The 16,950-nt window shown below is 48.2% G+C and overlaps 1 protein-coding gene and 1 long non-coding RNA gene across 2 annotated transcripts; one reads left to right on the top strand and one right to left on the bottom strand.

The window, feature by feature from the left end:
* Nucleotides 1-449: 449 nt before the first annotated feature.
* DAP3 (death associated protein 3) lies at nucleotides 450-16,653 on the bottom strand. The gene is made up of 14 exons (XM_078382285.1): nucleotides 16,539-16,653; nucleotides 14,645-14,694; nucleotides 13,539-13,585; nucleotides 12,471-12,596; nucleotides 7,564-7,665; nucleotides 6,422-6,530; nucleotides 5,549-5,641; nucleotides 4,388-4,518; nucleotides 3,625-3,705; nucleotides 3,274-3,432; nucleotides 2,609-2,668; nucleotides 2,140-2,229; nucleotides 1,130-1,247; nucleotides 450-629 (listed from the first exon to the last, which is right to left on the bottom strand). The coding sequence occupies exons 3-14, from the start codon at nucleotides 13,578-13,580 to the stop codon at nucleotides 544-546; spliced, it is 1,197 nt and encodes a 398-aa protein (XP_078238411.1). The 5' UTR covers nucleotides 13,581-13,585; nucleotides 14,645-14,694; nucleotides 16,539-16,653; the 3' UTR covers nucleotides 450-543.
* LOC144584951 (uncharacterized) lies at nucleotides 1,196-3,937 on the top strand. Its single transcript, XR_013539452.1, has 2 exons — nucleotides 1,196-1,311; nucleotides 3,712-3,937. It is a non-coding gene; the product is annotated as an uncharacterized LOC144584951 (long non-coding RNA).
* Nucleotides 16,654-16,950: the final 297 nt, after the last annotated feature.

Raw genomic sequence — 16,950 nt, 5'->3', positions numbered from 1 at the left:
TGGTAGGTCCTCCAAAAGAAGCCAGTTTTAAGGGCTGAAAGCTGTGCTTTCTTAGCACTTCTGAATTCAAGTACACACGTGTCTGCTATGGATCTAGTACTGGTGGGTCTGCACTATAGATAATCCAGGATCTGACAGGAGGGGCAGGGTGGAGGCTTTGTAAGCCTTGCTCAGAGTGCAGGATCATGGAACATGTAGTTCGCTTACAGCCAGCCCTTCTCCAGCTCTCAAGTCCAGTGACCCAGAAACCAGGCTTTCCTTGATTTGCACGGTATGTGATGGAAAGTCCTTCTGTTTGCTTCCCCCTGAGGAAGGTTTGGGTAGCTCAGTGAGTCGGGCACTGGTTGCAGAGCCAGAGGTTGGGAGTTCGAATCCCCAGTCTGGGAACAAGAGCCTCCCCCTTCTGTTTTTCCCGTCCTGTTTAACAAATGCAAAAAGAGCCTACTAAATCAGAGGTGGACGTGTGCATTTATTATGATGATTAACAAAGAGGGATTTTTCTGCAGCAGGCCGACTCAGTGGGGAGGGGAGGAGAGAATGACTTCAGAAGGAGGCACTGATCCGTTCGAAGAGTCCCGGGTTGCGTCCGCTAAGAAACCGAAGCTCCAACCTGCCTTCCGTGGTGCCGGCTGATACCGTGGCAAGAGAGAAAAGAGAGGGGTAGGTTATTCACCGAGGACTGCAATTTGTTAGGGATATACAGCAAGATCCCCATATCCACAGTTTCACTTATCCACGGTCTGAAAATCTTAAAAGAGGAAACCAAGAAATACTGTACCTTAAATCCGCAATGTAATTACCAGAACCGGCCACCAGAGGGGAGCAGAGACCATGCTATGTATAGTTTGCTATTATCCACAATTAAGTCTCCACATTTCTACTAAAAAAATTAGTCATTAAGGGCATTTACTTGCTGGCAGATGCATGTTTAAGGCTGCAGCCTGGTGGCAATGGGGGGTGTCGTATGTTTACTGCAACAGAAGATTTTGGGCTGTTCTGCGTTCCAAGGAGGGAGATTTTGTCTCGCCGAGTCGTCTGGAGGGCCAGTAAAGAGCTTGCGATGGGTCAGAACCCCCTAAGCAAGCCCCGTGGGTCAGGAGTCCTCGGGCTGGGAAGAACCCGGGCTCACCTTTCTCATGCTGAAGCCACTTGTTCTCCAGATAGTACTGGTAGCATCCTTCAAACTCCCGGTCACTGTAGTCGAAAACCTGGATGGGAACAAAGGGGGCGAAGGCCTCGAAACCCTCCTGGTGGCGGCAGCAGGGTAGAGCGGGAAGAGAAGGTGGAGATAAAGAAGAAAAGATGAGAAATGTGAGTTTTCCTTAATATTATATAGGCGTTTACGGGGTTGGGGACTCTCAACACCAAAGCAGAAACAGCCCAGAACGATGGGTCACGTTCATATGAGACACAGGGCTTGTTGCAGGCATTCTACCCTTTGAGATGATGTCGGTGGTTACACAGCAGAAGGTCTTCTCGGAGTGGTTGACCGTGAAAGAGTGAATTTAAGCCAGGCCAGGATGGGACACCCGTTTTATAGATTTGAGTGGGATCTTGTAGGAGAGGGGGGTAGGAACCACGGACGGAGGGTAGCCCAGTAGTAAAATATCTGCTTTTCATGCCCAGGGCCTTAGGTTCAACCACCAGCCTTTCCAGTTTGTAACGGAGGCCCCTGTTCTCTCTGCCCTAAACCCCGTTTCAGCTGAAAAAGTTCTGGGCTTGGCAGAATAAGTCTTGCCTGGCTTAGCTCCAGTGTCAGGGGGGCGGCGACTCCACTCCGGATTTTATAGTGAACAGTAAAGGAACTCTCTAAGATGAGGAGGAACAGCGTTGAGCACTAGGCATAGCTGCTGTAAAGTAAGGACTAAAACCCAGGGTGGATACACCGGCCCACTGAGGCTGGAGCCTGTGGGCTTTCTGCTGGGCAGTGCTTCTCACGCGTGTCTGTCCAGATGTTTGGCATTTCAGCTTCCAAAATTCCTGAGCCCCTCCAGGTTTAGAGTCACCAACTAACAAGGGCTCAAGACTCTCAAGCAGTACTTCGTACACGCAAAAGGGGTCCATCTGACCGAGACTGGGCCGTTCCTTTTCTGTCTCATTCTTAGCACCGCAATGGATACGTCTCGATCCGAGACTCACCTTTCCCAGCAAATCGTAAGGCAGGTACATTCTGCGGGCTGTGTATGGAGCCCCTGTCTGGGTAACGGTAGTTACGATGGCCCCTCCGGTCTGAAAATACCAAGAAAACAAGCACGTTAAGAGAGGAAATCTCCCTAGGAGATCCTTAGGATCTCACGCCAATCGCCTGTCTCGCTCACTTTATTAATTTATTGAACATCAAGACGACCCATCTCAGTCAGGGTCACTCTGGGTGGCATTATAACACTAAAAGCCCATTCTAAAGCATTCCATTTAAATCATACCCTGAAGCTCGCGTTAATTTAAAATCAAGTCAGACAGCTGCAGAGCGGAGTGTTTCATGATGACATGATTTGGAAAGCCTGCCAAAATTAAGTTTTGCTTTTAAAAAAATCTCCAGTGGAAGGGGCCAGCCGCAAGTTTAGCTTCTGCGTGGGGGAGGGCCAAGAAACCGGAGCCTCCTCCTTACCCAGTCGTTGGCGACCATCTTACGCAGGTTGTGGAGCAGCGCCAGCTCCTCCGAGTCGGCCTGAGGACAAACAGAGAAAGCGTGGAGGCAGAAACCACACAACGAAACCAAGCTTCCGGCTAAGAAACGGGACATTCCACGGCCATCGTTTGTGGCTGTGGTTTCATGTCACTGAGTCGCCCTTGACTTAGGCGACCCCATGAAAAAGCGACCTCTAAGGGGCCCTTCTCCTCAACGGCCCTGCTCAGCTCTTGTAGACTCGACCCTGTGGCTTCTTTTAGGGAATAGGTCCATCTTGTCTTCGGCCTTCCTCATTTCCTGTTGCCTTCAATGGCCGTCATTAGGGCCAGCTAAAAGGGGGTGGCACCTTCGGCAGGGCTAGGAGACCATTTTGCACCCTTGACCAAAATGCATCCCCCCCCCAACTGCAAATAATCGAAAACGTTTATGCACAGAGTCACATTTTCAAAAGTGACGATCGTGACCACATGCAGGCGCTGTGAAGCATCCATGCTACTGGTGCTACGGGACTCATACGCTTTTTCTTTATGGGGAAGCCACTTGCACAAAGCCCTTGATTTTAAGAGATCAGGTGCACATCCACACACACACACACACACCCTCCCTATCCCTGGCAAGGCACCGCAGTTCGGAGAACCCCCTACATTGGTCTTGTCTGGCTTCCTCACTGCTGTCCTGCCCCAAAGGCCGTTGACCCCGTCCACGGCCACCAGCAGCTTGAAGGCTCCCTGCTGACATTGCTGCTTCAGCTCTTTAAAGACCACGCCGACGACGTCAGTGGCGTTCCGGATCCGAATCAAACCCTAGAAAGGGGGAAGGGGAGAGAGACAGAAATGGGAGGTCTTTGGGGGGGGAGGAGCTACGGCAAAGGCGGTTCATACAGTTCCCTCGACAGATTTGCAGCTTCAAAGCCACGCCTCTGTGGTGCCCCACGTCACCCGCCCCAGTTCGAAGACCCCGGAGGAGCCCTTAGGGAGGACATCCCAGCACCTCACCTGGTCAATGACCTCGCCAAGCGGGCGGCCTTCTTCCGTGCTCTCCCGCTTGTTCCACACGTACTTCTGTTTCGTTTTGATCTGCAGCGTGCGTAAGGGAAGGAACATGAAAACTCTTGGGGATCCAGATCGGAAATCCCTCTCGGAACAGCCAGACGGACGATTGTGGGGAGCCAACAAGCAAAGCATGAACGTAACGGGTTCTCTCTCTCTCTGTTATCATTCTCTGTAACCCCGGTCCCAAACAGCGCTGCCCTCTTCTTTATTATTTATTGATTAAAAATATTTTTTTGCCCTGCGTTTCTCCTTAAAAGGACCCAAGGTGGCTTATGTTGTAAAAGGGACAATATTTTAAAGCCTCTGTGTGTGGAGGTTCCGGAGAACCTTCCTGACTCACAGACACCGACAGAGCAAATGTGGAAAGCCCGCTTAGGAACACGTCTTGTCTTTAGATGAGGCCGTCCGGCTTTGGTGGCCCAGTTAGAATCAGCTGGAAGGATCCTCAGGGCCAATTCAAACCAACCCCCTGCTGGTCCAGGAAATTCCAGCCAATCCTGTTTTAAAATCTCCAGCGAAGGAAACTTCACCACCTTCTAAAGGAGAGATCAAAAAGCTCTTATCCTCAAAAAGATTTCTTCTCGTTCTGATGTTTTTGAAGTCTTGCCCCCAGGAAAGCAGCAGCAGAAAGGAATGGGATAAAAGAAAAAAGACAGGGAATAGGTAAGCGAACCTGGGAGCCGCGCCGGCGCCTCCTTCTACTAACCTCGTTCAAGAAACGCTGGTTGGTAATTTTGAAGTTCTTCAGCCAGGCTGAGGCTTCCAGGGGTTGATCGAAGCGCTGGGCCTTGTAAGTAGAGGGTAGCACCTGCTTGCAGTTCTTCATCCAGAGGAAAACTGCAATGTGAAGAAAGACAGCGTGAGTAGGGGATGAGCCAGTTTTTGCCTGCTAGATCTCACACATTCCCCCCCCCCCTTTTTAAAAAAGCTTAAGCCAAAGGCCCATCATGCACACAAAATCCGATGATTAGGATAGGTCTGAGGAAGCCGAAAATCCCTGCAAGAGGAGGGGGGACCTTGCATCATGACAATGGATACGGCCATGCGCAAAGGGCGACCTGGCCGAGAACAGAATATAAAGCCTCCACAAGGATAAGACAAGCTGGCGGGAAGCCAGTCCTTCTCCTCTCCTCTCCCCAAGCAGAGAGATGTCTGTTTCGAAGGCCAAGTGGGGAGGTGTGTGCATGCATGGCCCATGCCTCTCGGTTGGAAGAACTGGGGTGCGAGATGGAATCCACAGTTGCCTCGGCTGTTAACTTTAACACAACAGCGCTCATGCAGCCTGCCTCTTCCCGAACTTCCATCTAAGAAAGCCGTTCCAGGCGAAATCCATCTGGCCACGAATTTCTAGACATTTCAAAGTTCTTCACACCGATACACGCCAGAAGACAGGGCCTTGTTCCACGAAGACCCACATATTGTATGACTATTATTTTAGTGGCCTTGGGAGGCATCCTCTACTCTTGCTTTCACATTTTGTTTTGGGTTGACCACTCCGCTACTCCTTTCTTTCACCGGCTGGAGGGGTCACGGGGCTGCCTTCCTGCTCCGTGACTGCCCTCCAGGGGTCTTCAGGGAACGTTTTAAAACCAGAGGTGAGTGAGGGGGTGTGTGTATTTTTGGACTACGCTGCCCTTGGAATGCTCGGATTTGTAGTCCAAAAACCAACACGCCCAGAAATCTCCACGCCTCTGTTTAAAAAAAACACACCCCAGAATGGGAGATTTGAAACAAAAGAAAACATGCCAGGAGTGAGTCCTGGATCTGCGGGAAGGGATAAAGATGATCATGGCTTGAATGGGTTTAGCACGTTTGGCTGGAGGCCAGGGCCTCTGGCAGAGCCCACGACGCCACATAGAGCGCTTACCATCTGGAATATGGAGGATTAGCCAGTTCTGCCTTGCGCAGTAATGGACGGCGTGGCAGAGGGTCATGGTCTTCCCCGTCAACTGTTCGCCGTCTTCCAGCACAAGCTGTTAAGGAAACCGCGTTGGTAGGAACGAAGAAAAGGCAACCCGGCCCCCTCAGTGCCTGCCCCATGTTTCCAGCTGCTGCTTAAGACTGTGGAGGGCCTTGTTCAGCATTAAAGGTTATATACCGGGCATCAGCGGCACAAACACAGCGAACTGCAGCCGTTTAGAGGTAAGGACATCTGGAGGTCATCTAGTCTAACCCCTCCATTCAAGACAAGATCTGCAATTCAAAGACCACTGGCTCGCTCATCACTGCAGACATATCTGCCAGTGAAGGAAAGCTCATGACTTTTCAGGGCTTTAATGGGTTTCTCCCAAAGAAATGGAGCCACAATCCCCACATGTTCCCACCCCGGGGTTCCAGCCCTGCTCTCTGGAGCAATGAAGAGTCAGCGCACCTCCCTTTATGCGCAGCAGAAGGGGTTTTTTTGCACCTGCTCAGAACCTGCTCTTCTCCAGCCTTCAGGGACCCGGATACGAAGATAAACATGGGCTGCAATGGATGCTAGCAGCCCTACCTTTTGGCAAAGCTTCTAGTCCTTATGAAGGAAACATGTGAGATCAGCAGGAGGGAACGGACCAAGGAGGCCAGGGAAGGTTCGATTGGGGCCTTTGTCAGCGCGTCGCCTCTCTGCTTTCAAAAGAACAAGGTTAAAACAACCATATCCCCCCCTTCCTCCTCCGTGCAATGTGACTCTAAGGCCATTTAAGGGCATTCATAGGGACGGCCGAGGCAGAAGCGGACAACAACAGACTTTGTAGGATACATATGATGTATCGAATGGCTGGGTGAGCGAAGTTGGTGTGCTTTAAGTAGTTGATAAGCTCCAGAGCTGGCTTCCGCACCATAAAAGAGGCTTCCTTGAGAGTCGTCACCTGTAGGAACAAGAGTATGAAACACAAACACAGGAAAGGGTCAAGCGCTGGAGAGAGACAACGGCAAACAGCCCACCAAATGCAAAACTTTTGCTTTCCAAAGAATGGCAGTGGCCCCCACTGTTCCTCAACCTCCAATTCACTGGCCTATCTCCTTTCTGGAGAGGAGTGATTAGTCTTGGTGGTTTTGCACCGAACCCATCTTTGATCTTTGTTAAGGCTGGTGCATTTTTAAACGATACACCCACTCCTTGGATATTAACCGCCGGCCAGCATCGGTGGGCTCTCTGTGCTCTCACAACTGCCCAAAATTTACAGTAGGATCCCCACATTCACGGGATCAAGATCCATTGTTTCACCTATCAGCAGTCTGAAAATACTGAAAATATTAAAAGGAAAAAAAACTAAATACATATTTTAGCATGGAATTACCAAAAGTGGCCACTAGAGGGAGGCAAAAGACCATGTTATGTATAGAATTTGCTATTGCCTGCTGTTTTCAACAGGCAGTTCTGGTAAATACACCCTAGAAATACATATAATACATATTTCCGGGGTTGGGTGTTATTTAGTATTTTCAGGCAATGGATAAGTGAATCAGTGGATACTGATCCCACAGCTGGGGGGTTCCTATTGTATACAAATATTACGCTATTGCATAATTCTTTAACCCACTGAAAGCCCCTTCCCCCCATTATCATATCATAATTTTTACTACATTTCTGCACAAGGTTTACCAAGGGGATTATTGCTCCCATACTACAGATGGGGGACACTGAGGCCGAGAGAAGAGTGGCTAGCCTACCGTCACTTTGGGAAGCCATACTGGAGGAGTGACTACAACTGGGGCCCATCGAGAAGGCTACCCCGGCTCTTCTAAAGTATACTTTACAGCATTCACAAAACCCATGGTTTATGATGATCAAGCATTCCCGGCGGGCGGAAGCCCAGCCTGCGCCTGCTAGGTCATCCTACCCGGCTGCTTTCTTCTCCCCCCCCCCCCAACGCCTTCAGACTGGAATGGGATGAGCACCTGTAACTTGAAACGTGTCGGCAGCCCGTGAGGAAAGACCGCAGCCACCTCCTCCAGGGGAATGGTGTAATATTGGCCCACAACGTCTTCTGTGTGGTTGGCCTGCAGAGTTGGAGAGAGCACACGCCATGGATTAATAAATAAACCAGCCTTCTGCGGAACGTAACCTGCTTCTCCTTGTTCCCAGGTCCAGGCCAGTCCTTTCGACAGCCCTTTTCAAACCCTTGAAAGGGAGACCGTCCGAGGAGGGGCGGCAGGATCTGCTCTTGATCTTCCCAGAGCGCAGGACACGTCATCATCGTGGGGCTTGAGCTACAAGAAACTGGAGGGAGGCTGAAGATCAGGAAAAACATATCAGCTGTTTGAGAAGTACAGCCGTGGAAGCCATGACCTCAGGGGAAGGCGGTGAGCACTCCCAACGCTGGAGGCATTCAAGGGAAAATGCGACCACCCTCTGCCAGATCGGCTTTGGCTTGGATCCCTGCCTTGAGCAGGGGGTTGGGCTGGATGGCCTTAGAGGCCCCGTCTGACTCCCTGATTCTGTGCTCCTGTGAGTCTATTATCTTGCCCTGCACACCTTTACCTGGAAGGAAACCCCACTGAATTTGACTTCATTCATGCTTATTTGTGTTACATTTATGTTCCGCCTTTCCTCTTTCAAGATAAAGTGGTGTCACGTGGTTTTGCTCCTCCAGACATCAATCTTGGTAAGGCTGAGACTGGCCTACCATGACCCAGGGAATGTTGTGGTTGTTTTTATCATTATTGGTATTTTTATTGTTGTTTGGACTTCGTATGCCACCCATCTGATGGCAAACCATCACTCCGGGCAGGTTACAAAGAGTTCCATAGCTCAGTAAACGATCAACCTACTACAACTGTTAAAATGTCCACAATTCTCTGTTAGTCACCCGGAGAGCCAGTTTTTTTTTTTTTTTTTTACAAAAAATGAGCCATTTGGAGAGCCATTTTAAAAAAATGTCATCGATAAATGAATTTGCAATTCATAATCATCATAATTTATAATCTTCGAACTGCAGAGCTGGAAGGGATCTTATGGATCAATGAGTAAAGGAGGCCGTGTATGAAGCTGAAATCCTATTTCAACCAGTAAGGTATCCAGCAGGTCATATAATAATAATTATTATTATGTACTACCAAGTTCATTCTCACATACAGTGACCCTTTTTCAGGGTTTCCCAGGTAGAGAATATTCAGAGGTGCTTTACCCTTCCCTTCCTCTAGGGGAAGCCCTGGGACGGTGCAGCTTGCCCAAGGCCACCCAGGCTGGCTCTTCCAGGAAGCACCGTGCAGGGGAATCGAACTCCCAACCTTGAACGGCCACCAACGAAGCCCCGCTTTCCTGGCAGAAGATCCCCATCTCCCACAGACGTGTCCATTTCAGGACTGCTACCTCTCAAGCTGCTTTGCACCATAATCCTCATCGTCCCCCCCCCTCCATCTGCGGCAGCCGTTGGCGAAAAGGCGGTGTGTCGTTGTTCAAAACCTCTGGATGGCCCAGGTTCCCCAGTGTTGTCGCTTTGGACAGAACGACCACACAAAAGCGGTCAGGATTCACAGCCTCGGCTGCTCTCAGCGCCATCATCACCTCCGGGTTGTAGCAGTCAGATCCCTAACAGGACATGCCAGCTGTGAGGAAGGGGGGGGGAATTACGTTTCTCCCTCCCTGTCTCTGTTTTCGGGAAAAACAGCAGCTTCTGCAGCCTGAATCCGACCCGGGCTTATTTATTTGCTCACCAGCGATGGACAGGGGCCCGTTGCCTGGCAACGCCAACCCAGACATGGGATGGCAAAAGGGGGGGGGAGCCAATCCTTTTGCCATTTGGGCACTTCTGCACACTGCTGCTGGAGATGCTCAAGCGATCACGTGGGGGGGGTGGACTCGCCCCGCCTGTTGCTGTTACTATGGAGATGCCAGAAGAATTTGGGCAGCAAAAGAGGGTGTCCCCCCCCCAAAAAAAAAACACAACTCTGCAAGGGCGACAGTCAATGGGCCCCTGTCCGTCGCTGACCTATAGCAGGAGACACTGTGTTGGAAGCAACGGAGGCAGCTCAAAGCTGCCAGAAAGGACAGAAGGGAGTCTGGTGTGGTGTGTGTCTGTGTGTCGCCTCATCCAGATTGTGTTAAAATTTCTTTTTTTTATCACCAGTGTTTTTGATACTAGGCTTTTAATGCCTTTATTTCCCAATTTATGCCAGTGAGAGTGGCACACACCACTTTCCTTCGAGACAGCCAGGGTGGATTAAAAAAACCCAACCAAGGATTTTGTTTTCCATCAACTTGATTTCAACCACAGTTTAAATTAAGAAGATCGGGGTTTTTTTTGGGATTTAAATCGTCCATCCAATTTTTTTAAATTTATAAATCAAACCCATCCTGAAGACTGCGTTAAATAATAATAAAACGGCTGGCAAAGTGTAATGCTATTACTTCTGCCAGAGTAGCTCTTTCCAATGCAGCCTTTATGAAATAAAAACTATACTTTTCCCCCCCTTTTTACAAGGAAATATCACTGATAAAGAACAGCATGTCAGAATCCTGTCCGTTTGACCTGTCTGCATGGCTGTCGTGTGATCAGACTGATATTTTCTGAGCTTTTCCACGGAGACGACCAGAATGCCTTTCCACAAACCTAATAATAGGATAACGGAGTTCAAGGGGGCCTCTAAGGCCATCCAGTCCAACCCCCTGCTCAAGGCAGGAATCAAAAAGCAGATCTGACAGAGGGTCGTCCCATTTTCTTTTGAAGGCGTCCAGCGTTGGAGCGCTAACCGCTTCCTGAGCTCATGAGTTCCCTTGTCGGACTCCTCTAATAGTTAAGAAATTTTTTCTCATCTTCAACCGAAATCCAGTTTCCTTTCGCTTGAGCCCACTGACACTGGTGTGTTAGCAAGCTAGACATCCCGTGGAAAAATGGGCCAGAGACTAGCATCTCACCCACAATGCAAGAAAATTCTAGTCATTACAGATTGTGCCAAAAAGGAAAGAGAGAATGAGAGAGAAAGAGAACAACAGGGCGTTGGGCACCTTGCGGATTGAATTAAAATACAATCATGTCACTAGCCAGGGGATAAAATCCATCCTCCGGAAACCTTGTCAGCCGAGTCCTACATAAATATTGTCTTTTAATAACGTAAACCACTGCTGTGTGCTCATTGTTTTCAGCTTTAAATATTGTCTTTCAATATTTGGGTCCTTTTTAAGGAGAAAGGTATGTGTGTGTGTGTGTAAAAATATTTTAAATAAACAAATGAAGTAATAAATAAATGTATATGTAACAGTAATAGGATGTGCTCTATATACAATGTAAATATATTGTACCCTTATATAACAGTCGGAGGGCAGATGTTTGTGCCTCCGGGCAAGAAGAACCAGCCAAAATCATCCCAAAGCATCTAGGGCTGACGAGGCTTCCACCCCACGCACGCTTAGGTAAGTTTTCTTGTCCCAGGGAGTCACTAGCAACAGAAACTGCTAAACCACTTCATAGGACTTAATACCTAGAAATTTGCTATATATCTAAATTAACCTGATGGCACAATGTTACTGTAAATCTGTGTTTAATACATGTTGGCTGGATAGCTCAGTGAGTTCGGTACGTATCTGGTAGTGGAACTAGAGGTTGGCAGTGGAGTTCCTCATGGTCCATCTCAGAACAGCCAGCCTGTGTAGACTTGGGGAAGCAGCACCGCCCCAGGGCACCCCCGGGAGAAGGGAAGAGTAAACCGTTTTCTGTATCCACAGTTTCAGTATCCACAGTTTCACTTACCCACAGTATGAAGATATTAAACTTAAATGAAAAAAAAACCAAGAAATACGTATTTCGACAATGTAACTGCCAGAACGGACCAGTAAAGGGAGCCAGAGACGATGCTATGTACGGGGTTTACTATTATCCACAGCTTTCGGCATCCAAAAACTTCAAAGACTATAGGGGCTTGGAACCAATCCCTCATGGATACCACAGCACTCCTGTACAGTGGTGCCTTGACTTACAAACGTCCCTACTTATGACCATTTCGGGTTACGACCAGCTCCGGCTGCAAAATTTTGTTTCAACTTGAGACTGGAGCTTCAAGTTCTGACTAGAAAAAAGGCGGGGAATTCAAAGTGCTAACCGTTTGTGGCGAAGACGCTGCTTCTTTGTAGGTCTTTTGCCCAAATGGTTAGAGAGTGTGCATTTGCAGGGAGGCTTTGGGCTGGGGGGTTATGTTTCTGTGCTGTGATTTTTTGGTGTGTGTGTGTGTGTGTGTGTGTGTGTGTGTGTGTGTGTGTGTGTGTGTGTGTGTGTGTGTGTGTGTGTGTGTGTGTGTGTGTGTGTGTGTGTGTGTGTGTGTGTGTGTGTGTGTGTGTGTGTGTGTGTGTGTGTGTGTGTGTGTGTGTGTGTGTGTGTGTGTGTGTGTGTGTGTGTGTGTGTGTGTGTGTGTGTGTGTGTGTGTGTGTGTGTGTGTGTGTGTGTTTTTTCTCGGCCCCAGAGCATTCCGATGGGGCTTGCAGTGTTGTTTTGTTTGTGATTTTTCCCCCTGGCCAGAACGGATTAACTGGGTGTCAATGCATTCCTATGGGAAATGGTGCTTCGACTTGCGACCAATTCAAGTTACGTTCCATCTTGTGGAACGGATTAAGTTCGTAAGTTGAGGCACCACCGTACTCTGTAAAAAATGACCACTGTAAGCTGGTTGTAGAAGCAGGGGCAGGTTGGATCTCACTTTTCAGCAAAAACGTGGTGGTGTCTGGGGCAAGATAATCATCTCACCAAGGACACACAAGCCCTCAAACCAGCAAGAGGGCCATCTCACCAGAACACAACGCTCATGCTATTTCAAACCCACGCTGAAACCTACGCCAAGAACTTTACTGCCAGATGCTCTCAAACGTAACTCACCGGGTCATTCTCAGCAGTACGGCAGATGGATCTAGGCTTTTCTGGCGGAAGCTGAGCGCCCTCATTTGCCACTGTGTTACTCTGCCAGATGCTGGAAGTGGTGGCGTGAAGACAGCGATCGAGACCCTACTAGGGCAAGAAAAAGCACCACAGTTAAGTGATAAAGCGGCAGCTTCTTCCCCTAAATTCTAACAGCAAAGCGTTTCACCTCAGTGAATGGAGTTGTGGAGGGGACAGAACCCCCCCCCCCAAGGGTGGCAGCGGGTGTATTTGCTCCGGAGAAAAGTGATGGAAATACATGGTGGAAATCACAATAGTGGAAGGCAAGAGGTGGGGAACTTAACTCTTTAAATCAGTGGTTCCTAGCTTTGGGTAACCCAGGTTTCCTTGGACTACAACTCCCAGAAGCCTTTTCACCATTTGCTGTCCTGGCTGGGGTTTCTGGGAATCTCAGTCCAAAAAACACCCGCGTTACCCAAGGCTGGGAACCACTGCTCTAGAATAGCCATTCTCAACTTGGCCATAAACACAAAGTGAAAGACATATAGGCTGGATCGGGACTGTATAAACCGCAGAATGGACCTTCTAAGGTGATGTGTGCAGAAGAGTTGACAGTATAGCCCCCCTCCCTTTCAAATGTGGCAGGATCACCCGGGGGGGGGGCATTTGGCCCCTTGTTGAGAATGACTGCTCAGGAGGGTAAGGCTTGAATTGTAAGTTAGACCTTGCAAGCAAGCACATTTCAGCTAGACATTAGAAGCTGCTTAGAGCTGTTTAAGATGAGAGCTGAGTGTCTCCAGCCGCGGCAGGTTACCAAGGATGTACAAGGTGAAACGGCGGCTTCCTTGAAATTTAGAGGTCCATAAGGTGGAGCTGTTCCTACAGAAATCTCTGTCCCTGAACAGCCCTCTTGAACTATGGAACCCTCTTGAACAACATCCCCTGTTTTCACAGATGTGGAAGGGCTCAAGAACAGTTCAAACTAGATTGTTTCGCCTGCGAGGCAGCCACACTGAGAGATGCCATTTTCGGCTGAACTCCCACAAGCGGACAGGCGGGTGGGCTCACCTTGTGCCTCCGACAAATGAGTCTCCTCAGATTCCTCAGCATCCTCCCTGCCAAGGAGAACAGAAGTCTTTACTCACAGCAGAAGGTTGCTACACCTTTATTTTAATAGTCTACGGGGCGGTTGTCAGAGAATGAATGGAATAGCACCTAACTACCTTGCCAAAAACAACCCAGAGTCTTTTTCTCTTTCCCTTAATGGTCCCGACAAGTTGCCTCAGGGAAGCTCGTCAACAGAATTACAAAGGGAAACCTTAAGCAACCTTTTCAGTTTTGCAGAGGGGCTCACAGCTGGTCGGCGAGTTCAGTATACAGTGGTGCCTCGCAAGACGATTGCCTCACAAAACAATGAATTCGCTAGACGGTGACTTTTTTTGAGCAATGTTGTGCTTCCCAAAATGATGATTCCTATGGGCAATTTTCGCTGGAAGATGTTTAGGTCCTTGCCTCGCAAAACAGTTTTTCCTCTCAACCCTGTTTCGCAAGACATTCCCCCCCCCCAATTGGAACACGTTACAGTACTATTACCGTGTTTCCCCGAAAATAAGACAGGGTCTTATATTAATTTTTGCTCCAAAAAATGCATTAGGGCTTATCTTCACAGGATGTTTTATTTTTTTTCGTGTACAACCCTCTACATTTATTCAAACACAGTCCCGTCATCTTCTTCTGGTTGCTGCACAATGGTGGAGTTTCACTTAACGGGGGCTTATTTTTGGGGTAGGGCTTATATGATGAGCATCCTGAAAAATCATGCTAGGGCTTATTTTCAGGTTAGTTCTTATTTTCGGGGACACTTTACAGTAGAAATGATAATATTAAAACAGACCCAGCTGTTTGGGGCCTTTACTGAGCAATTCTATCCCAATAAGTTCAATAGGTTTGCTTCCAAGAATCTGGGTACCTCTTTCTAAGCAATCCTCACCTCTGCTTTGCCATGAAAATACTATTAACAATTGTGGCAGTGAATCTCACGGTTAATTTATGTCCCCCGCCACAAGACTATAGCTGCCGAAGTGTGCTTTGAGGGATTGCCAATCCTCTTAACTTAAACAGAGACCAACTTCTCAATTAAATCCACTTACCATTTCATGCACTGAAATACTAACCTTTTAATAACTCAACAGGTTCCAAAAAAAAGATTATCTACTGGCAACACCTATAGAGAGAACAAAGGAGGTTGGATAAAAATCAATGATTTTTTAAAAAATCAAAATGATTTGAGTCACAACAGAAACCACAATTTCAATGATAGCATCCATATTTTTAATTTAACTCATCAAAAACCCCAATTTTTAAACATTGAAACTGTGATTTAAATGAAATCCACTCTGAATAAAAGTAATTATTTTGGTACCCTTGTCTTTATTCTGTTAAACACAAAAGAATCTTTAAGCACAAACATCTATCATAAGCACCTTATACATATCTACCGCACGCCACAACAGCTCAAAAACAGCCTGCATCTTTCCTGACTAAGAGAGACGTGCCTGGCGAAATCCATCTTGTGAAGAACTTTTGGAGTTTTAAGTTCTTCACATTGGTACGTGCCTGACGAAGTGCAGCGTCTTGACCCATAAAAGCTCGCAGATTGTATTTTGATACTTTTAGTGGTCTATAAAGGTACCACTTATGCGTTTGAATGCCACGAGAAACGGATCCCGTTAGAACTGACCCCAACACATTTTGTCATCGGTGTCCCTTTCCATGGGCTTACTATATCGGACTTTACTTATATGCTGTTTTTCCATGTACAATATGTTCAGTCCTTTACAAGAAAGCAAAAACAAGCCAGAAACTTTTTAAAGGCGGTAGCCACTTCAAAAGAATTCCTTATGTCTGAAGAAGTGGACTTGGAAACTCACATTAAAATATATTAAAGGGCTATGAAATTTTATGTCTTTGTAGCTGAACCAGGAAAGCATGTCAGCTACTATAAGGACTGTACAGCCATCAAAAATTACTTGGCGCCCTTTCTGTTGAAACTGGCCATGTAGATTCTGCGTGACCTCAGAATACAGCAGAAGGCACCTCAAAAGCACGCCTCAGAGGTTTGGGGTAAAATGTTGCATATATGTGGATAACAGCAATTTTTAAAAATAAAAAAACTTTTCAAGTAACTACTGTATCAGTATCCTGTAAGCAGGCAAAAACCTTTCTCTTCAATCAAGCCTTCCCTCAGTAACCAGCTACCTGTGTGTGTGTTTTATTAGATAGATTGTTATGCATTACTGCTTTGGCTGGATTTTTAATACTACCTGTGTTTTCCATTTTTCATACTAATGTTTTTTAAAATTTTGGTATACTTATTGGTCCTTGCCTCACTAATGCCTGTTAATGATGCAAGATGCCTCCTTATTGTTTGTAAGTTTTAAATATCGCCTCTTAATAATGTTAAACACCGTGTTTGTTATAAAAGCCTGAAAAATTTGCATCTTAATTAAACAGGGTACATCAAAATCAATGAAAATCGATTGGAATCATTATTTAAATGGAAAAAAATCTAAATATCGATTTTTTAAAAAATGTAAATTGCTTTGATTTGAATCAAATCCACTCTGTCCGGAAACCTCTGAAGCAACAAAGTCTCCGTTTATGGTTTCCTCCCGTTGGGGAAGGACTAACCCTTCCCTCAGCCGCCCCTCTTCTCTCCCCCCTCCCGCGTTTGCACAACAGCCCTCTGAGGTAGGCCAGTGCCTAGAAGGAGCTGCCGGTTCGAGGTCACCGGGATCGGTTTCGTGCCCAGGCGTGGGTCAGACGCGGAAATTGGGGGGGGGGGAGGAAAAGAGCCGAAACAGGAGCATCAGGAGGAACAATGTGGGCGAGGGAAATTGGCCAGGAGACCCAGAGAGGAGCCACGCCGGATTAAGGGCAGCGGCAAAGAGGAGGAGGAGCAGCCCCGCGTCCCTCTCAGGAGACGAGGCAGCCACAGAGGGCCCTCAACCGCACCCCACCACCCAAATTTACCTCCGTCCCCTTTAAAACAAAATAAAATTTAAAGACCTTTCTCCTCAGAGGCTTCCCGCCGCCCTGGGCGCCGCCATCTTTACTGCTCTAGAACCCTCAGGGACGCCCTCCCTCCACCCCACTACGGGCCCTCGGAAGGGACACTCTTCCTCCGCCAGCGCCGCCGCCGCCGCCTCCGGGCCGAATCTTGGGAGAGGGCAAATCAGGGAGGGAGGGAGGGAGATTGTGTGTGTGTGTGCGCGCGCGCGCGCCCTGATTGACAAGCCCCGGCGAAAAAGGCCGAGAAGGGGGGCGCGGCGCGCACGCGCGGGGGGCGCGAGCCAGCGAGTGGGCGCGGCTCTCCTTCCTTGATTGGCAAGGAGCCCCTCCTCCCACCTTCCCTCCCTCCCTTTCCACGAAGGTCGTCAGTCAAATCAGGGAAGGGAGTGAGGAGAGAGAGAGAGAGAGT

The sequence above is a fragment of the Pogona vitticeps genome, chromosome 15 (assembly GCF_051106095.1).
Source record: "Pogona vitticeps strain Pit_001003342236 chromosome 15, PviZW2.1, whole genome shotgun sequence".
Classification (NCBI taxonomy): Eukaryota; Metazoa; Chordata; class Lepidosauria; order Squamata; family Agamidae; genus Pogona; species Pogona vitticeps.
This window is presented reverse-complemented; position numbering and strand designations above follow the sequence as displayed.

Coding starts and splice junctions, on each gene's coding strand:
- DAP3 (XM_078382285.1), bottom strand. CDS start 13,580: ATGCTGAGGAATCTGAGGAGACTCATTTGTCGGAGGCACAAG. Junction 3,706..4,387: donor ACCAGCGTTTCTTGAACGAG/GTTAGTAGAAGG, acceptor CGCACGCTGCAG/ATCAAAACGAAACAGAAGTA. Junction 1,248..2,139: donor CTTACGATTTGCTGGGAAAG/GTGAGTCTCGGA, acceptor TGCCGCCACCAG/GAGGGTTTCGAGGCCTTCGC.